Genomic DNA, 20,327 nt, shown 5'->3' on the forward strand with positions numbered 1-20,327 from the left:
ATCCCTTCCTTGTAATGTCTTTGTCAAGTGTTGGTGTTAGTGGTATTGCTTCATGGTTTATATAAAAATCTTCCCCCTAAATATTTGGATAGACTAACGTATGGATGTCATCTACACCTCAAGTTTTCATTTGAGATAATATTCTAATTATGGAAATAATGTCTTGAATAGAAATAAGCTGATCTGAATTTTCTGTTTCTTTGATGTTCATTTCCATGTGTATTTCAAAGAAAATCTCCACTTAATGTGTGTCGCCCAATTGTTGGCATGTATGTGCTAATAAAGTTTTATTAATACTTTAATATTCACAGTCAGTAGCAATATCTCCCTTCTCATTTTTGGTGTTGCTAATATGTGTCTTATGTGTTTCTTCTTAATTTGCCTAGGTAAAAAGTTTATCTGTTTAGCATTTTCTTTTCCTTCCTCCTCTCCTTTTCTTTTGATTCTCCTCTGTATTGGGATCCAACTCAGAGTCGTACATGCTCGGCAGGTGCCTGGCCACTGAGCTGCAGCCCCAGTGCCCCTCCAAATGTTTCCTATACCCAGCTCCTGCTTGTGCTGGTTTTATCTAGAATACTCCCACGTCACTGAATTCTGCTCCTAACTTACTCTTTCCTTTCCTCCAGCCACCTTGAGTGGATCGTTTTCTTTCTACTCTCTTGGGCTATAAGTTATAAAGATAACTTTTAACATGTTTTCTTTTCTGAAATCTGTATTTAACAACCTACAGATTCCCCCTCAGATTACTAATTCATCTGCACTGTAATGCTTTGATAAGTCATATTTTTATTATGATTTCATTCATATCATTTTCAAATTTACATTTAATTTGTCCTATATGTGCTATGAGTTCTGGAGCATTTAGGAAAATTCTACTTGTTTCTATGTACTCCTGGTTTGAGTTTGGTAATTGGCAGGAAATTCAACCTCTGTGTGTTTTATTTTCACTGTGACAAAATCTCTAACGAAACGACTTAAAGGAGGAATTATTTATTTTGGCTCAAGGTTTAAGAGGACTCAGTCCATCATGGTTGACAGTGTCAGGAGACAGAGAAAGGGAAATCAAGAAAGGAAACCAGGCAACATGAAGCCCTAGAGACACACCCCTAATGACCAGACACTCAGAAGCATGTGCCACAAATGTAGACATCTCTCGATCTACATGGCCAGATGGCCGTAAGCTCTGTGGGGTGTATTGAGGCTTGAAGGTTGAGTCTTGGATCTCTCCGTGTTTAGGAGTATGGTGGCTCATCATGTCATCTAAATTGCTGGCTTGTGCTGCTCCTTTGTTTAATCTTTCATTTCCCAAAAGAAACAGATTCAAATGCCCCGGTACAGCTATGGCTACGCTTCTGTCAGCTTGTATTTCTATATGAAGCTATACCGTTAGTTGCACATACATTTAGAACTGTTATGTTTTCCTGACAAGTTACTTTTACTAAGCTTATTGATAGTCTCATAAATGTACATAATGCTTTCTGATTACCCTCCCATCCTCCTCTACCCGCTATCAATTTCCAGCCCCCTACAAGTCTCTTTCCCAGATTCACGTTTCTTCATGTATTCTGTGTTCAATTTAACTTCAGCCCGTGATTGACTGATCATCAATTTGGAGTCACTCAGTGGAGTCTGGTGGGCTCACCAGTGCACACAACTCCCTCACAACTGAGGGAAAGAAATCCCCATCTCCCAGAATGTACCCATAGCCAATAGTTCATCTGTGAGGTGTGGGGCCACCAGACCTAATCCCTGACTGTTCCCAGATCCACTTCTGGCAACCCAGTCTGGTGTGAGTTTGTGATTGTTATCTTGCCCAGAGATGGCAAGAAACCCTTTTCCACAGTGTTTGTTCCCTGACCCTTGGGATGAGTCTAAATGCCATTTACTAGCTGAGTGAGTAGTCAACTGTCACCTACCAGACTTTGAGCACTTGAGTCTATATTTGTCACTATTTACTGACAAGAGGGGCTCTTCTGATCAAAGCTGAGAGTAGCATTGTTTACCTCTATTTATCTTTACTTTCACTTTTATATGTATGAGTGGTTTTGTCTGTGTGTGTGTGCGTGTGCGTATGTGCGTGTGTGTATGTGTACCTTGTGTGTGCAGTGACTATAGAGGCCAGAGAGCATTGTGTCCTCTGGAACTGTAGTTACAAATGGTTGTGAGCAACTGTCTCTCCAGCCCCATTATGCCTATCTTTAATGTTATAAAATGTCTCCCTTTTGTCTTCAGTAGTGATTTTTAATAGTTTTTAAATAAATATGTATATCTATCTACATATTTACTATCTCTAAAAGGACCTTTTTATATGACCAAATACTTTTTCCACTTTCACAAAATTTACAATAATTCCTTAATAAAATCTAACCCTAGAATATGTTTGTATCTCCCTAGCTTCCCTCAAAATAACTTAACAGTTGGTTTGTTCATATCTGGATCTGCTTGACCATGCACTCTTCTTCTCTTTTAATGATTTCTCCTCTGCTATGACCCATTTTCCTATCTGGGTTTTCAATGTGTGGACTTTCTACCCAGGATGTCCTTGATCGGTGGGGACCCTTATGGTGAACTTGGTTCCATTCTGCCTTCTCATGGTAGTTCACCTGTTCTTCTTACCCTTGGATGGGCCCTGGATGTGGAGGGGACAGCTGTTGCCTCAACTGGACTTTGCTGGATGCTTTGAGTGCGTACAGTTTCACCATATACATTACATCTCAACCACAGTTTCCTTTCCCTCCACCCTTCCCCAGTCATCTCCCCCAGATCAGTTCCTTCTTTTTTTTTTTAAGAAGAAAAACAAATATCAGGTCTCCCAGGGATAGTCACCAAATATAGTCTAACAAGATACAAGAAAACTGGGCACAGACTCTCATATCAAGGCTGGACAAGGCCAGCCAGTAGAAAGAAAAGGGTCCCAAATGCAGGCAAAAAGTCAGAGACCCCCTCCCAACATACACACAAATTCCCATTGTTGGAAGTTCCACAAGCACACCAAGCTACGCAACCATAAGTTCATATGATTCAATGGACTAGCTCAGACCCATACAGGGTCTGTGTTTTGTTGCTTCAGACTCTGTGAGCTGCTATGAGCCCTGCATAGTTGATTCTGTGGGCCATGTTCTTGCGGTGTCCTGGACCCCTCTGACCCTTGCAATCTTTTCTCCCCATCTCCTACAGGTTTCCCCTGGCTCCGAGTAGTGTTTGGTAGGGTCTCTGCATCTCTAGATGGCTTTCTGTTGCTGTCCTTGGTGGTCATCCCATAGTTCTAGTATCTCCAATATGGTGGACAAACGGTGGATCGCCACTGAAACTAAAGCTAGCTACTTCACCAGCAGCCTCTCCTGGTCTTTCTTCAGGGTGATTTCAATCTTGCCACACAATGCCTAGTCTCAGCTGTTCTCCATGACCCTTCATGACTTCAAAACTAGTACCAGGTGGGAATCTCTTGCACATTACCAAGTTCAGCTGCCAGCCTGAGTTGCAGCCTTGGGCCTTGTAGTGATCCTGAGGGAAATCGTCCTCGGTTTTGCCTCAACAATGTTGGTCTTATTAATCACAGCTGATTTTTAAGCCCCCATCCAACCCTCATCCATTGTTCCAGTAAAGCAAAGTTTTCACTAAAGTGGTGTTTGGTCTCTTGTTAATCACAGCTGAATCTTCAGCTCCAGATTACCAGAAATCAATTTTTTTTTCTAGCGTTTAAATTTATTTATGTATTTTATATTGCAACCAGATTTCCCCCTCCCTCCTCTCCTCCCAGTCCTTTTCCCCCTCTCCTTACTCCCCTTTCCCATTCCTCCTCCATTTCTCTTCAGAAAAGGAGTGGCCTCCAGTGTATATCAACCAGCCTCTGTTCCCTCTGTTAAGAGTTCTCCATAAAGACCCAGCTGCACAACTGTTACATATGTGCAGAGGGCGGGCCTAGGTCAGTCCCATGCATGCTCTCTGATTGGCGGTTCAGTCTCTGTGATCTCCTGTGGACCTGAGTTAGTTGATCCATTGGGTTTTCTTGTGGCGTCCTTGACCTTTCTGACTCTAACAATCCTCCCTCCACATCTTCTGCAGGATTCTCCCAGCTCCACCTAATGTTTGGCTATGGGTCTCTACATCTGTCTCCCTCGGTTACTGAGTGAAGCCTCTCAGAACACCGTTATGCCAGGCTCCTGTGTACAAACAAGTACAGCAGAATATTATCATCGTGGGGGTGGCTCTCTCTCATGGCGTGCGTCTCAAACTGGACTAGTCACTGGTTGGCCACTCCCACAACTTCTGCACCTTTACTCCAGTACATCTTGTAGGCAGAACAAATTTTAGGTTGAAGGTTTTGTGCCTGGGTTGGTGTCCCGGTCCCTCCACTGGAAGCCTTGTTTGGTTACAGGAGTTGGCTGGTTCAAGTTCCATATCCCCCATTGCTAGGAGTCTTAGGTAACGGTCCCCTTCATAGATTCCTGTGAGTTCTCATTGTCCTAGGTTTCTAGTTCATCTCAGAGATGTCTCCCCCAATTCCGGCTGTCTCTCCCAGTACTCTCTCCCTCCATCTCTCCTTCCTCTATTTCTCCTATTTCCATCCCTATCCCCTCCCTCTCCCAGTCATCTTCTTCCCCACTATCTTCCCCCAACTTGATTCCTCCCCATCCTATCCCCTCATCCACCCACTGAGATTCATCCATCCCCTCTCAAGCACTTCTTGTTACTGAGTTTCTTTGGGTCTGTGGATTGTAGCAGGGGTTCGCCTTTACTTTACAGCTAATATCCACTTATCAGTGAGCACATACCATGTCTGCCTTTCTGGGGCTGGGTTATCTCACTCAGGATGATCTTTTCTAGTTCGATCCATTTGCCTGCAAATTTCATGATGCCATTGTTTTTAATGGCTGAGTAGTATTCCATTGTGCAAACGTACCACATTTCCTTTATCCATTCTTTGGTTGAAGGACATCTAGGTTGTTTCCAGTTTCTGGCAATTACAAATAAAGCTTCTATGAACATAGTTGAGCAAGTGTCCTTGTGGGATAGTGGAGCTTCTTTTGGATATATGCCCCAAAATGGTATAGCAGGGTCTGGAGGTAGATCGATTCACAATTTTCTGAGAAACTGATATTGATGTCCAAAGTGACCGTACAAGTTTGCACTCCCACCAGCAGTGGAGGAGTGTTCTCCTTGCTGCACATCCTCACCAGCACGAGATGAGGCTTGAGGTTTCGATTTTAGCCGTTCTGACTGGTGTAAGACTGACTCTCAGAGTCAGTTTGATTTGCATTTCCCTGGTAGCTAATGATGTTAAACAAGCCTTTCAGTGCTTCTTGGCCGTTAGAGATTCCCTGTCAAGAATTCTCCGTTTAGATCTAGACGCCATTTTAAAATTGGATTATTTGATTTGTTGATGTTTACTTTTTTTGAGGTTTTTAAAAAAATATATTTTGGATATCAGCCCTCTATTAGATGTAGGGGTTTGTGAAGATCTTTTTCCAATCCGTAGGCTGCCATTTTGTCCTTTGCCTTACAGAAGCTTTTCAGTTTCATGAGAACCTATTTATTAAGTGTTGATCTTAGTGCCTATGTGGCTGGTATTCTGTTCAGGAAGTTATCTCCTCTGCTAATGCATTCAAGGATATTCCCCCACTTTCTCTTCTATCAGGTTTAATGTATCTAATTTTAGGTTGGGGTCTTTGATCCACGTTGATCCACAGCTAATAAGCACCATCAGTGAAGTAGCTGGTTACAAATTTAACTAAAAAAAAAAAAAAATCAGTAGCCCTCCTATATACTAACAGTAAACGGGCTGGGAAAGAAATCAGGGAAACAACACCTTTCACAATAGCCACAAATAATATCAAATATCTTGTTGTAACTCTAAACAAACAAGTAGATGACATGTATGACAAGAATGTCAAGTCTTTGAAGAAAGGCAATGAAGAAGATATCAGAACAATGAAAGATCTCCCCTGCTCGTGGATCAATAGGATTAACATAATAAAAATGGCCCTCTTACTAAAAGCAATCCACAGATTCAATGCAATTCCCACCAAAATTCCAACACAATTCTTTACAAACCTTGAAAGACCAGTACTCAACTTTATATGAAAAAAAAAAAACAATAAACCCAGGATATATAAAACAATCATGTACAATAAAAGATCTTCTGGAGGTATTGCCATCCCTGATCTCAAACTGTACTACAGAGCAATACTAATAAAAACCTAATGGTGTTGGTATAAAAACAAATAAGTTGATCAATGGAATTGATTGAAGATACAGAAGTAAATCCACACACTTATGGACACTTGATTTTTGACAAAGAAGCCCAAATTATACAATGTAAAAACGAAAACATCTTTAACGAATAATGCTAGTCTAACTGAATGTCTGTATATAGAAGAACGCAAATAGATCCTTATCTATCACCCTGCACAAAACTCAAGAAACCAGATTTTTTAATTTAAAATACTTTTAGCTAGCTGACTTAGGCATGGTAGCACTTGCTTTAATGTTAGCTCTTGTAAGGCAGAGGCAGGCAGATCTCTGTACATTTAAGACTAGCCTGGTCTACATAGTGAGTTCCAAAACAACTAGGGATAGGTAGAGAGATTTTATCTCAAAAAACTAAAGAAGTCACATGAACATCTCTGATAGACTTCACAAGCCAGGCCTACATTGTCTGCACTCTTAGCCTTCTCTTTCAAATTGCCACATAGATCAATAAACCCTGAACACGTGCATCCCAACATTCCACCATCCTCCACCCCCAAAAGCTACACAGTCAGGGCCAACAGTAATACCCCTACATTCCTGGTACCAATTTCTGCCTTAGTTTGTTTTCTATCACTGTGGTAAAATACTTGACTAAAAAGTAACTTAAAATGTAACCTTAGTGGTTACAGTCCATTGACTAGGAAAGTCATGGTAAGAACTCAGGGTAACAACCTGGAGTCCAGAGCTGAAGAGACCATGGCCGGATGCTGCTTACTGATGTGCTTTCCATAGCTTGCTCAGCTTGCTTTTCTTAAACAGCCCAAGAATGGGCTGAGCCCTCCCACCTCAATCATCAACCTGGAAAATGCCCCACATGGGGAGATGGCTCAGCCATTAAGAGTAATAGTTACGCCGGGAGGTGGTGGCGCATGCCTTTAATCCCAGCACTTGGGAGGCAGAGGCAGGCAGATTTCTGAGTTCGAGGCCAGCCTGGTCTACAGAGTGAGTTCCAGGACAGCCCGGGCTATACAGAGAAACCCTGTCTCGAAAAACCAAAAAAAAAAAAAAAAAAAAAGAGTAATAGTTACTCTTCTAGAAGACCCAGGTTCGACGCCTAACACCTACCTAGCAGCTAACAGCCATTTTTAACTCCAGTTTTAGGGGAAATCAAAGCCATCTTTGGCCTCTATTGGCACTGCATATGTACACACTCTGCAGTGTATATAGACACACGTGCAGGCAAAACACTCATACACATATTTTTTAAAGCACATAGAAAATATTCCCACAGACTCATCTACAGGCCAATCTGACAGACTTGAGGTTTCCTCTCCCCAAGTGACTCTAGTTTGTGTCAAGTTGACAAAAACTAACAGGCATGTGTGTGCTCACGTGTTGTGATGCTCCCGTGGGTTCATCTCCACACTGTCTCTGTGTCTTTTTGCTGTGCCCTGGTAGTCTTTTTAAGAAACCATTAGTTTTACTAGTGTGCTCATAGATTCTTTTGAGACTTTTGTGTGTGCATATGTGTATTGTGAGTGTGTGCCTGCACATGTGTGTGCATGTCCATAGAGTATTTGCATTGAGGCCAGAGGTTGGTGCTGTGTGACTTCAGCATCATGAGACATCTTATCTTTCCCTGGGATTGAGAGAAAGTCAGATGAGCATGAATGTTTCTCATTCACTTTTTATCTTTGTGGCCAGGACTCTTGATGCATCCAGAAATCACTGATTGGCTAGACTGGCAATTAGCTAACAAGCAAGTTCCAGACCTGCCTGTTTCCATCCCTCATAGTCAGGATTACACATATGCATGACCAAACCGAGCTTGCACATGGACCATGGGGATCCAAATCCCAGTCCTCATGCTGGGTGTCACATTGTTCCCAAGATATCTGAAATCACTGGTAGTCAGCCTCTCCTGACAGTATTCCTCCAGTGAGTGACTTTGTCCTCTCTGGCAGGGAGAAGCATTGACAACTGGAAACTGGTAGTTAGTATTGGTTGTCATCTTGACATGATCTGAAGTCACCTAGGAGGCAAGTCTTCAGGCACAACTGTGGGGGATATTTAGCTTGGGTTAGCCTCTGGACATTTTTGTGAAGGAGTGTCAGTTAACCTCAGGTTATCTGGTATGGGAAGACACACAGGAAGTGTGGGCAGCATCATTCCCTAAGCCTACATCCTGAACTATATAGTAAAAGGAGAAAGTTGGATGAACGCCAACATTTGTCACTCTCTGTTTGACGTCACATGTAATGTAGTCAGCTTACCATGATGGTCTGTACCCTGGAAGTGTGAGCCAAAATAAACACTTCCTCCATCCCTTAAGTTGTTTCTGTTGGGGTATCTTACCATAGCAACAGGAAAAATAACCACAAAAAGAAACCAAAACACCAGGATTGGAGCCAGGTTCTGTGTTTGCCACAGAGCCAATAGATTTAAGCCTGAATGGAAATTTATTTATAGTAATGATTTTTCTTTTAAATTTTTAAAATTATGTGCATATGTACATGTGTCTATGTGGGAGTATGTGCACAGGAATGTGCTTGGTAGAGGCTAGAAGAGGGTGTTGGAACTCGAGTTACAGGCAGTTGTGAGTCACAGGATAACGTATACAGAACTGAACACTGTAAGAGTAGCAGCCGTTCTTAAGCCTGGAGGAACCTCTCCAGCCCCTGGTAACAGTGTGTCTATATCTATGGAGAACTAGCCATTGGGATTTCCTCAATGCTCCACTGTGTCTACTAAGCCTGAATGAAAGTGAATTTTCATTACTGATGTTTCTATTTTGTTTCTGTATCACTGTCTCTTTATCTATCTGTGGTGTGACATCTCTTCCTTCTCTTCCTGTGGTTCATGGTAGTGTTGACCTTCAAGTCCAGCCACAGGAGGCCCCAAGGTGGTAAAGGCTTCTCTCCATGTGGCCAGGGTTTGCTCAGCCCTTGGGCTCTATCTTATCATCTATGGCCCCTAGTCCTGTGGTCTCATTTTCTTTCAGGATTCAGACAGGATTCAGGCACCACAGACATGGCAGGTCATTCACGAACATGCCTCTCCTTCTAGCAAGTGTTGTTTAGAAGGGTAGACAGGATCTTCCTCAGTGCATCAGATTTGGAGTGTTCTAATGTGAGAATTTCAAGCTCAGATTTGACCCCTGAATTAGCATAATCTTTTTATCTTCTCTTTGTATTTTCCAAGGAATTTGGTTATTTTATCTAAATTTTAAGTTTATTATCATGAAGTTCATAGTTACCTCAGTACAGAAACACATCCCTCACCCCTGAGGGGCAAGAGAGTTTATTCTGGAGATAAATGGGGGTGGCCACGGACAGGGATGTAGATTTAGATTAACTCAAATTCCATGTTCAACCATGGAACACAGTTGCATGAAATATGGCTAGTTACAAAACACACTCATGAGATACAGTGGTCAGGCCACAGGTGACAGCAAAACAGGGAAACTGCCACAGGTTTCAAATGACACCTGATGACATCTGTAGATTGATAGAGGCTAGTGGTCCGCCAAGAACGCATTTTAGAGCCTTGATAATCTCAAGGATGTTAGGTCAGACCCATGTGGGCAACAAATGGCAAGCATATGACTAAAAATAGCCCAAGATAATTACACTCTGGTCTGCAACTTTTTAACTCTCTGTGTCTCTAAGTTTAGTCATTTGGTCTTGTAGAATATTTAACACAGGTACAGTATCTCTCTTCTCTCTGCCTTCTGGAAACTTTCATTTACATCTCTTAGTTTTAAGTATCTAAGGAGTTCTCTTGTCCTGTTGTTACTTTTTATGTCTTTCATCTTTTTTTAAAAAGGCATCTTTTATATTTTATTTTTAATTATATCTTTGGGTTGGTATATATTTGTGAATTCAGGTCCCAGCGGAGGCCAGGGACACAGATGTACCAGGCAGCTGTGAGCCATCTGACATGGGTACTGGGAATCGAACTTATATACTCGCAAAGAGCAGCATGTGCTCTTACCCACTGATCTATCTCTCCACCCACTTCATCTTTTTAATCGATAAATATCACAAATGAGTTATTAATTTTACTAGTCTTAAGCCTTTGCTTTGGTCAGTCTGATTTACTGTATTGAAAATGTTTCATGAGCTGAGGAGACGGCTCAATAGTTAAGAGCACTGGCTCTTCTTCCAAAGGACCCAGGGTTCAATTCCCAGCACCCACATGGCAGCTCACAACTGTCTGTAATTCCAGTTCCAGGGGGTCCGACACCCTTACACAGACATACATGCAAGCAGAACACCAATGCACATAACATACAAATAACTTTTTAAAAGAAGAAAATATTTCACTAATGTCTGTCTCCTTTTCTCTAATAGTTTCTTTGAGTTTACATTTACCATGTTCTTTCCAGCTTGCTGAGATCTATGTTTAAATCACTGTTTTTTGGTCTGCATTTGGTTTTTTTTAAGACAATGTCTCTTACGTATCTCACCTGTCCTGGAATTCCTGTAGCCAAGGATGCATGTCATATTCTCCAGCCATTCCAACTCCCTCGTGTTGGGACTACAGGCATGTGACATCACACTCAGCTTTGAATCAATGTTTTTTTTTTTTTAGCCTCTATTATTTTCTTTTTCTTTTTGTTTTTTTGTTTTTTGTTTTTTCAAGACAGGGTTTCTCTGTGTAGCCCTGGCTGTCCTGAAACTTACTTTTTAGACCAGGCTGGCCTCAAACTCAGAGATCCATCTGCCTCTGCCTCCCGAGTGCCGGGACTAAAGGTGTGTGTTACCACACTCAGCTCAGTGTTTATTATTTTCTGATAGATGCATTTATAACTGGAGATTTCTTTATAGTCACAGCTTTAACTAGATCACACCAGATTTGAAATTTGGTGTTTTAGTTGTCTCTGGGTAAACAGATAAAGAAAGTTGCATCTTGATTTTTTTTTCCTGACTCACAGTTCATTTAGTGCACACATTCAGAAGTTTTCTGTTATTTTTACATTGATTGCTGACTTAATTGCTCTGTGTTCAGGAGAGAGATATGACTCTCAAACCCTTTGAAATTGGCCTAGAGTCTCTTTAAGATCAACCTTAATGTCTATTCTAGGATAATGATGAATCCGTTAGCTCTGAGCAAACAGTGAGCTTCTGCTGGTCATGGCTGTTCTGCTGACCTCTCTGTTCATCCATCTGTTACTGAAAGTCAAGTGCTAACTCTGCGTCTACAAACTTAATGATTTCTCACACCTACACCTTCCTATGCACCCCTACACCTTTCTGTGCACACCTACACCTTCCTATGCACACCTACACCTTCCTATGTACACCTGCACCTTCCTATGCACACCTACAACTTCCTATGTACACCTACACCTTCCTATGCACCCCTACACCTTCCTATGCACACCTACACCTTCCTATGCACCCCTATACCCTCCTATGCACACCTACACCCTCCTATGCACACCTACACCTTCCTATGTACACCTACACCCTCCAATGCACCCCTACACCCTCCTATGCACCCCTACACCTTCCTATGTACACCTGCACCTTCCTATGTACACCTGCACCTTCCTATGTACACCTACACCTTCCTATGCACCCCTACACCTTCCTATGCACACCTACACCTTCCTATGCACACCTGCACCTTCCTATGTACACCTGCACCTTCCTATGCACACCTACACCTTCCTATTCACACCTACACCTTCCTATGCACACCTGCACCTTTCTATGTACACCTACACTTTCCTGTTCACACCTACACCTTCCTATGCACACCTACACTTTCCTATGTACACCTACACCTTCCTATGCACACCTGCACCTTCCTATGCACACCTGCACCTTCCTATGCACACCTACACCTTCCTATGCACACCTACACTTTCCTGTTCACACCTACACCTTCCTATGCACACCTACACCTTCCTATGCACACCTACACCTTCCTATTCACACTTACACCTTTCTATTCACACCTACATCTTTCTATTCACACCTACACCTTCCTATGCACCCTACACCTTCCTATGTACTCCTGTTCACTATTCTGGTTCCCACTGTTATAGAGGACTTCTGCCAGCTCTGTCCTGGGCTTGTCTAAATGGAATCCTTCACTCTACACCTTCCATGTCCAAGCAGTGTATTTGTAAATGCTGTTTCCAGTCTATGCTTTGCCTTTTCATTTTCTTATAATTTTTGTACGTGATATGTACATCTGTGTACACACTTGTGTGTGCGTGTGTGTGTGTATGTGTGTGTGTGAAGACCAGAAACCAGAGGTCAACCTTGGGTATCATTTCTCAGGAGCCATCCTCCTTGTTTTGAGACAGAGTCTCTCCCTGGGACTTAGAACCCATTGATAGACTAGACAGGCTGGACAGCAAGCCCCAAGAATCCTCATAGCTTTATACGCCAGTGTTGGTGATGGGACTCATGTTCTCCTGCCTTCAAGGGAAGCACTTTGTCTTGGTTAGGGTTGTATTGCTGTGGAGAGACACAATGACCAGAGCAACCCGTATAAAGGAAAATATCAATCAGGGCTAGCTCATAGTTCAGAGGTTTAATCCATTGTCATCATGGTGGGAAGCATAGCTGCACACAGGCAGACATAGTACTGGAGAGGGAGCTGAGAGTTCTACGTCTGGACTGGCAAGCAACAGAAAAAGAATAACCCTATGCCTGGCTTGGACTTTTGAAATCCGAAAGCCCACCCCACAGTGATGCATTTTCTCCAACAAGGACACACCCTCCCTTTGAGCCTATGGGGGCCATTTTTATTCAAACCACCACACACTTTATCGATTATACTATAGCCCCAGTCCCAGAGCATTTTAATCTCAACAGTTCCAAATGCACCAGTTCCTACTTTTATTTGTGTGTGTGTCATCTGAGAATGTTCTCCTAGGTGAGGTTGTGATGATTTCCTCCTGTGTGCTCTCTTGGAAACTTTGTGTGGCTTTCACACGCTTCAGAATAAATTTGGAGCCTCTTGTCACACAACACTTAGGGTCTAGAATGGATTCAGAGTGAAGAGAGCCACAGTAGGACGAGTAGGTGGGCAGGGTTGGATTGATGCTTCCTGAAGCTCTTTGGGTATCCAGGACACGATCGGCCCAGGAGCATCGTGGCTCAGGGTAGTCTGGAGAGATCTGTACATCTCAGGGAAGTAGCAACTGTGAACACTCCATGTTTAGGGCTTGTGGGGAGAGAAGGTGATGAGGAGGAGAATGCTGGTCAGCCAATGGCTCATGCTTCGTGAAGGAAAGACTCAGCACATGCTGCAGGCATGGCCTGTGGGGATGAGGCCTGGGACACTGCAGTGTTTAGTGTGTGCCTACGGGAACAATTAGCATCAAAAGGTTGCCAAGAGAGAAGCTGATGCCAGGGAGGGCATCCAGAGTGGAGGAGACATTGGGCAGGAGAGGGGATGGCTACTGAATAAAAAGCCAAGGACTCGGGTGGAGATAGTGGGCATCTGAAATTTCTCTCACCACACATTAGAGACATAGAGAGAGAACCAAGACGATGACCCAGTGCAGGCCAGGCATGGTAGTGCATGCCTTCAGTCCCAGCACCCAGGAGGCAGAAGCAAGTAGATCTCTGTGAGTTCAAGGCCAGCCTGGTCTACAGAGTGACTTCTAGGACAGCCAGGGCAATGATAAAGGGAACCTGTTTCAAAAACAAAAACAAACAAACAAAAAAAACCCAAACAAACAGAGACTAAGCAATGCCAGAGTGGCCTGGGGGCCTGGGGAAGGGTGCGTTAAAGACTCCCAAGAGGTAGCAAAGGCAAAGAAGGCTGAGATACACAGGGAGTGGGCAGAGGCAGGTGGACATGAGGCCTCCACGCATGTCTGCTGTCAGGCAGGAGTGACTGTTCTGAGCCACGTGCCCTTTCCTTTGCCTTGATGTCTGTTTCTCTTTTGCAGAGTTAAAACAAGGAATTCCCCAAGATTTGTCTTCTTCCCCAAAATTAGACAGATACAAAATAGCAAGACAGTTAACAGAAAAAGCCATCAAGGTAAATGTGTTTCGGGACCCATGGGTGGGGGTGCCTTTAAAAAAAAAACTGGGAAATTGTTTTTGGAATTTCATTTGGGTATGGGCCTGACTGGATGACTTCCTCGATATGGAGATAGTGCCAGTATCACTTTTGAATTTGTCTGAATCTCCCGTATAGCCCCAACAGCCAACTCCTCTTTGTGTCCTGTGAACGTATATCGCCACGTTGTGGGTGGTGGGCACACAGATGACATTCCCACTGAACAACAGTTTGGTGGGACACCCCCCCCCCGGCCCACAGATCTCCTGTGGGTACCAGAACTTAGTTCAAGGCATCTTCTTAGTATTCTCCTGGCTAGGGTCAGATCTTCCCGTAAGAGGTTATGTATCTCTGTTACCCGGCAACACAAAATTTATCTATAGAAAACATCACTACAGTGTCTCTGTCTGGGATCTCTGTGTTGGGACCTGAGTTTGGCTTGTCTCTCTGTTCATGTCTGTGTGATGGGCTCTGGGCTCAGTTTGCCTGTGTCTCTGTGACAGAGTCTGGGCTCTAGTGGTGGCTTGGTTTGCTGACCAAGATCTCATGTATGTCTGATGTCAGGCTGGCTATGCTCACTTCCTAAGCATCTCTTCTTCCAGCCGTTTGGGAGTCAGATGAATCTCTCCTCTGTGGGGATAGTCTGAGCCTCAAGCTTCTGTTAGGGATACCCTGATGAGTTTAGGCCCCCAGAAGATTGACTGTGTACCCATCAGAGCCCATTGATTTAGGGGCTCAGTGACATCTGCAAAATCCTGTCACAGTTTTGGGGTGATGCCAGTGATTTCAGCATATCCTATCACCTTGCTGGCTGGAGTCCAGGGACAGTGTCCTGCATGTGTGACCCATCAGGGTCTGTACATCTGCTACAGGACTCCAGTGACTCTGAGCCACTCCTCCTGCCTAACCCCAGCAGACCCCGCCCATCCCTGACCCTGCTAGTGACTGAGTACACAGGTCATACATATCACTGCCTTCTCCAGGTGGCTTGGGGGTATCCACATGAAGGTCAGCTTTTTGTCTGTGGCTACATGAAATACCCGAGGCTTCGTACTTTATTAAGAAAAGAAATGTATTCGCCATCCAGTTTTAGGGGCTAAAAGCCAGAGCATGAACAGTTCCGCCTGTTTGGCTCTGTCACCGTGTGGCAGATGGCATCATCCTAGGCATGCATGTAGGAGGAAAAAATATTTGACAGAGGAGATCAGAGGGAGATGGGGACTTGGCTCATTCTTTCATAACTGCTCACTGTGTGAAAGCTAGCTCATACTTACCCTTCCTGGGCATGTCCCCACTCCATGCTGGTGACCATGCCTGAAGCACATGAGCCCATTGGGGACAAGTAGTGATCAATGACCATTCCTTCCCTGACCTTTCCCTGGGCTGAGAAGACTGAGGTAGTATAGTTCAGTTCTCCCACTAGCTGCCACCTGCCTGCTTATCCACACGCAATAACCATCTCCATATGATGAGTCAGAATTCCAGCGTCTTCTGGGCTGGCCCTGCCCCTTCCTCTGGTACCAGTTAGTTTTTCTCTTTCTGCCAATCTGAACTCAGGCACTCACAGCTTTTATAAACATGAGACACACTCTCTGAGTGTCTGAGTGTTTCTTTTGTTGTGTTAAAGACACCGCGACCAAAAACATCTTGAAGAAGAAAGAGTTTATCTCATGTTACAAGGCGGTAACCTGGAGGCAGATAATGAAGCAGAGGCCCACTCCTCACTGGCTTACCCCTATGGTTTGCTCAGCCTGCTTTCTTACACAACTCCGGACCCCTGCCCAGGGGTGGCCCCGCCCACAGCGGACTGGGCCCTCCCACCCCTATTGTCAATTAAGAAAATGCCCCCATGGGCGGGCACAAACCAATCTGGTGGAGGCATTTTTTTCCCACAGTTGAGGTTCCTCTTCCCGAATGACATTAGCTTGTGTTAAATTGACATAACATTAGCCAGGACACTCGATTTTCTATAAAAGATAGCTGCACTGGGAGTCGTGGTTTTTCCCTAAACCCTCAGGCATTGTGTAACTGTGTGTCCCACCTGTATTCCAAATCCAGAAATCCTGTGCGGGGCCTACAGCTGCTCAGGAAGTGCTGATTTCTCGGTTTTGGCCCCCTTTTTGTGTGTCCTAGTGTGTGAATGAGTGTGTAAAAGTGACCGCCTCTGTAATGCCGACCCAATGATGAATAAAGACAGTGCTGCAACTGTGGAGATTATACGTTTGAGCCCTCACACGTGTTCAAACACACACATGCAAGCACACACACACCCTTCCGCATGCTGAGGGCATTCCTGTGCTCTCTGGGCAGAGTGTGTTGTCTTGCATTGGTGCAGTCTGGTCCATCCTACTTTGGAAAATCACCTCAATCCCCTTATTGCCGGGGACTTCGGTTAAAACACTGCTGTTTTCAGGAGAAGAAGATTTTCTCCATCTATGGACACTACCCTGTCATCCGGGCCACGTTGCGAAGAAAGGGCTGGGTGGAGAAGAAGTTCAATTTCTTTCCCAAAGCTCTTCAGAACGTTGAAGGTGAAGGTAAAGGGAACATGGGTGGAGTAGCACCTTGTCCCATGAAGGGGTTTTTCATACCTGACCAACAAGTCAACCATCCTAGGTGTGCTGACTCTACATACACACTGTCTTAATGTACCCACCACTCCCCCATCCTGAGACATCCCAGACAGCCACACTCCTAATGTGGTACCAGTCACTTTTTGGTGTCCCCATACCCACACCCTGCCCTGGCCATTCTTCCTCCAGGTCCATCCCCCACCAAAGCCATTCCTCAGGTACCCATAGTTCAGGCCAGTCTACCCCAGACTCATGCCTCAAGCCTCTACTGCCTCCTACCCTGAGGCTCATTTGGTCTTCAGCATCCCCTCAATCCTGACCTAGCACAGCCTAGGTGAGATGGTGCACAGGATGCTGGAGGGAATGCCACGTGTGGCCTCCACAGCCACTGCCCCAGGGGAAACCTCACTTGGAGCTTTTAGTAGACAAGCGGCCATCCTTCCATAGTGGGAGTGGGATTCCTACCCTATAGGGAGTCGGTCCAGAGACCTGCATACAGTGGAACAAGGTCTCTCTTACGTTTTGTTTGCAGATAAAAGTGCTGAAACCAAAGAAAATCAAGAAATAGCCTTGGAGAGATTCGATGATATCCATGATGTGATGGTAGGCCCCGTGGCCTGGTATTGGGGTTATGCCGTGGCCTTTTTAAAGTAAGACAGAGCACACTGGATGGAAGTGAGACTACTGTATGGGAACACGGGCCCTGGGGCATCTGGCTACCCTGCTCCTAACTTCTGCATCCCACACTGACTAGCACAAGTGAAGGCCTACGTGGCTGTGGACTATTAGATGCTGAGCAGTGTGGTCAGGAGTCCATGTGTTACAGGATGGAGGCAGAGAGGGCCTGGCCACTGATCAGATGGGGTCTCCGGTAACACAGCAGTTGTACCCCAGTCGTCCCAAGCCTGGCTCCCCTGAAGCTCTCCTATATCTTCTATAAAGAGGACAAAGAGGTTAATCACAGGGTGGAAGTTTTTGCCTGATATGTAATTTAAAAGATCAGGCATCCAGAATGTATATATCATACATCAATGTTTTCTTTAAACAACCAAATAAAATAGACACAGAGAATTAGCTCACAGGTGGTCAGTCAGTAAACATGTTAGGATTATGCAGTTAATTCCATTTTTGTAACCAACTGTGCACTTAGTCTAATTTATTCTTCAGTGAGTACCAGATCCTGGGCCTTTTCCCTACTCTACAGTGGGGAAAAGCTGCCTCCTAGGGGTTCGGCGAGAAAACTTCCTCTGGACCACAATCCTGGATCTCAGAGCATCACAGTCATCATCACAGTCATCTCCAGTCTGCAGAGAACACGTCTCTGAGTCTTGCATTCATACCAGGCTGGGAAGAGTTCAAACTCACCTTTAGCCCCAAAGGATATCATTCTTTAGCTGAGAAAAGCAGTTGGCTCTAGGCAGTAGACACCCTGTATGGTTTGGGTTGTCCTCATACCAACGTGTGTGGCCCTCAGGAGCCATGTAACCTCAGCTGAGATGAAGCCTTCAGCCAGAATCACCACAGTCTCTGTCCCACCCCCAACTCTCAGCTATGCCCCAGCATGTCAAAGACACGGAGCCTTGAATGCTGGATGTTGATAAATGGCTCTTCTTGCCAGTCCAGGTTGGTAAAGAACGAGATACCATACCTCCTCTGGACTATCAAGAGGGATGTTGTGGACTACCACAGCCTGACCTGTGACCAGATGCTAAATCACTATGGGAAGACAGCATCATTCACGACCAAGGTGGATGGGAGGGCCTGGGCTTAGTCTGAGTGGGTGGACCATCTACAGCTGGGAGAACCAGAGGGAGTGGTCACATACAGCCTTCTCCCAGGGACACCCCCCACCTCCTATCCCACATGCCCACCCGCCCACCTGCACCCCTGTTCTTCCCTCTGTCTCTGGGTACTCTCAATGCCATGGAAGACCCATTCCTAGGGAACATGGGCTGAGTCAAACATGGTTCCCCAGTGGGATTCACTTTATGTGAGGCTGCCCACTGAGGTGCCTGATGCACTGCTCTCTCTGGAGATTGGACTCTGCCTGAACATGAGGAGTCTGCCTTGGTACGTCCAAGCCAACCCGAACACCTTCTTCCCGCGTTGCTATGGCCTCTGCACTGAGAGCGAGAAGCAGGAATTCTTGGGTGAGTGACCCATGGCCTTCTGAGGTTTACCACACTTCCCTAGGGACAGGACTACATCTCTGGTCCATCTGGTAAGGGCCAGCCAGGAAATGTCCATAGGCAATGTTGACGGTTTGGGAGGAGCCACCTGAGGAAGACAGAAGCTATTCAGATCTCAGCTCTGAGGGAATACAGCACTGACTCAGAGCACTACCACCTTCTTCTGATGTCTGTGTGGATACTCTTCTGCTCAGAGCCTGGACTCACCTCAAGCCTAGGCTTGCAGGACGCATAGCTATGCGGCTCTGTCTATGTGCTGAATTCAAACAAGATCCCTCGATAGAGGAAAGCTACATTCTAGATGGTCCAGCGTGTCCAGAAAGACCCCTTAGACTCCTCGGAGGACCCTAGCAGTGTAGCAAGGGGAGTACTGGGAATATCTGTCAGGTCTCTGAGGGCCCTGGGGGCAGTGACAACAGAGGACAGTGGAGAAGGGAAGGGAACAGTGGCTGGAAGGAGGAGCTGTTGGGACTGGGTGTGAACAGGTGAGTGAACAACACATGGGGGAGCACCTGGTGAGGGAGGCAGGGAGGCCCACATGGCATGCTCTGCTGCCTCTCTGCTCTGGGTGGGCAGTGGGAGCGAGGCCTTGCTGTCCTTGCAGATGATTTCCGGCGCACAGTGGCTGCCAGCATCCTCAAGTGGGTAGTCCATCACCAGAATTACTGCAACAAAATCAAGGGCAAAAGTAAGAAGGAGGAGGCCAAGAATGGCGACCCCAGCTCTAAGAAAGGTACACAGCTACGGGGCAGGGCCTTTGTGCCTGATGGGGTATGGAATCTCTGGTCAACAGGAAAGGTCTTTAGCTGGTGAGGCGGGGTGTCTATGGTTGATGGACAGGTTGGGCACTGCCGCTTTGGTGATCCAACAGGCATGGAGAGGGAGACGATGCTTCTGGTTTATCTCTGATTCTCTCGGCCTATCTCCTGTTTTGACAGTCGGCTAAGACCTTGGTCATCTTGTTTGCAGAACACATCAGTACCAGGCACTATTAGTTTGTGATCACACTAAATCCTGTCGCCTCGGGTGCAGTGTCTAGCCGATGGGTCATTGCCGTGACCCTCCACCTGACCCCTGGAAGTACTGTGTGATACAGCAGCAGTACTGCGTGATATGGGCACACAAGCAGTCTCCTGGGTTTAATGGTTTCTGTAGTTGATGTCGTTGTTGTCTGTTTTAATAAAATTTGTGGGTTTCTTCTCCTCCTCCTTCTCCTCCTCCTCCTCCTCTTCCCCCTCCTCCTCCTCCTCCTTCTTCCTTCCTTCCTTCTTTCTCTTCTTCTTCTTCTTCTTCTTCTTCTTCTTCTTCTTCTTCTTCTTCTTCTTCTTCTTCTAATTCTTCT

General features: G+C 45.2%; 1 protein-coding gene across 3 annotated transcripts in view; it reads left to right on the forward strand.

Annotated features, from left to right (window-relative positions):
- Ttll8 (tubulin tyrosine ligase like 8) overlaps nt 1-20,327 on the forward strand; it is a 42,418-nt gene that overhangs the window by 3,585 nt on the left and 18,506 nt on the right. Inside the window, exons 2-7 of one of the 3 annotated variants that reach the window (XM_028753732.1) lie at nt 14,111-14,202; nt 16,637-16,760; nt 17,329-17,399; nt 18,415-18,543; nt 18,832-18,946; nt 19,590-19,718. In XM_028753732.1, coding sequence (XP_028609565.1) covers nt 14,111-14,202; nt 16,637-16,760; nt 17,329-17,399; nt 18,415-18,543; nt 18,832-18,946; nt 19,590-19,718 — 660 coding nt within the window. Of the gene's footprint in view, nt 1-14,110; nt 14,203-16,636; nt 16,776-17,328; nt 17,400-18,414; nt 18,544-18,831; nt 18,947-19,589; nt 19,719-20,327 lie in introns of those variants that run through there. The other 2 variants (XM_028753733.1, XM_028753734.1) reach the window with 2 other exon arrangements.

Source organism: Grammomys surdaster, unplaced genomic scaffold (assembly GCF_004785775.1).
Source record: "Grammomys surdaster isolate TR1022 unplaced genomic scaffold, NIH_TR_1.0 125953, whole genome shotgun sequence".
Lineage (NCBI taxonomy): Eukaryota > Metazoa > Chordata > Mammalia > Rodentia > Muridae > Grammomys > Grammomys surdaster.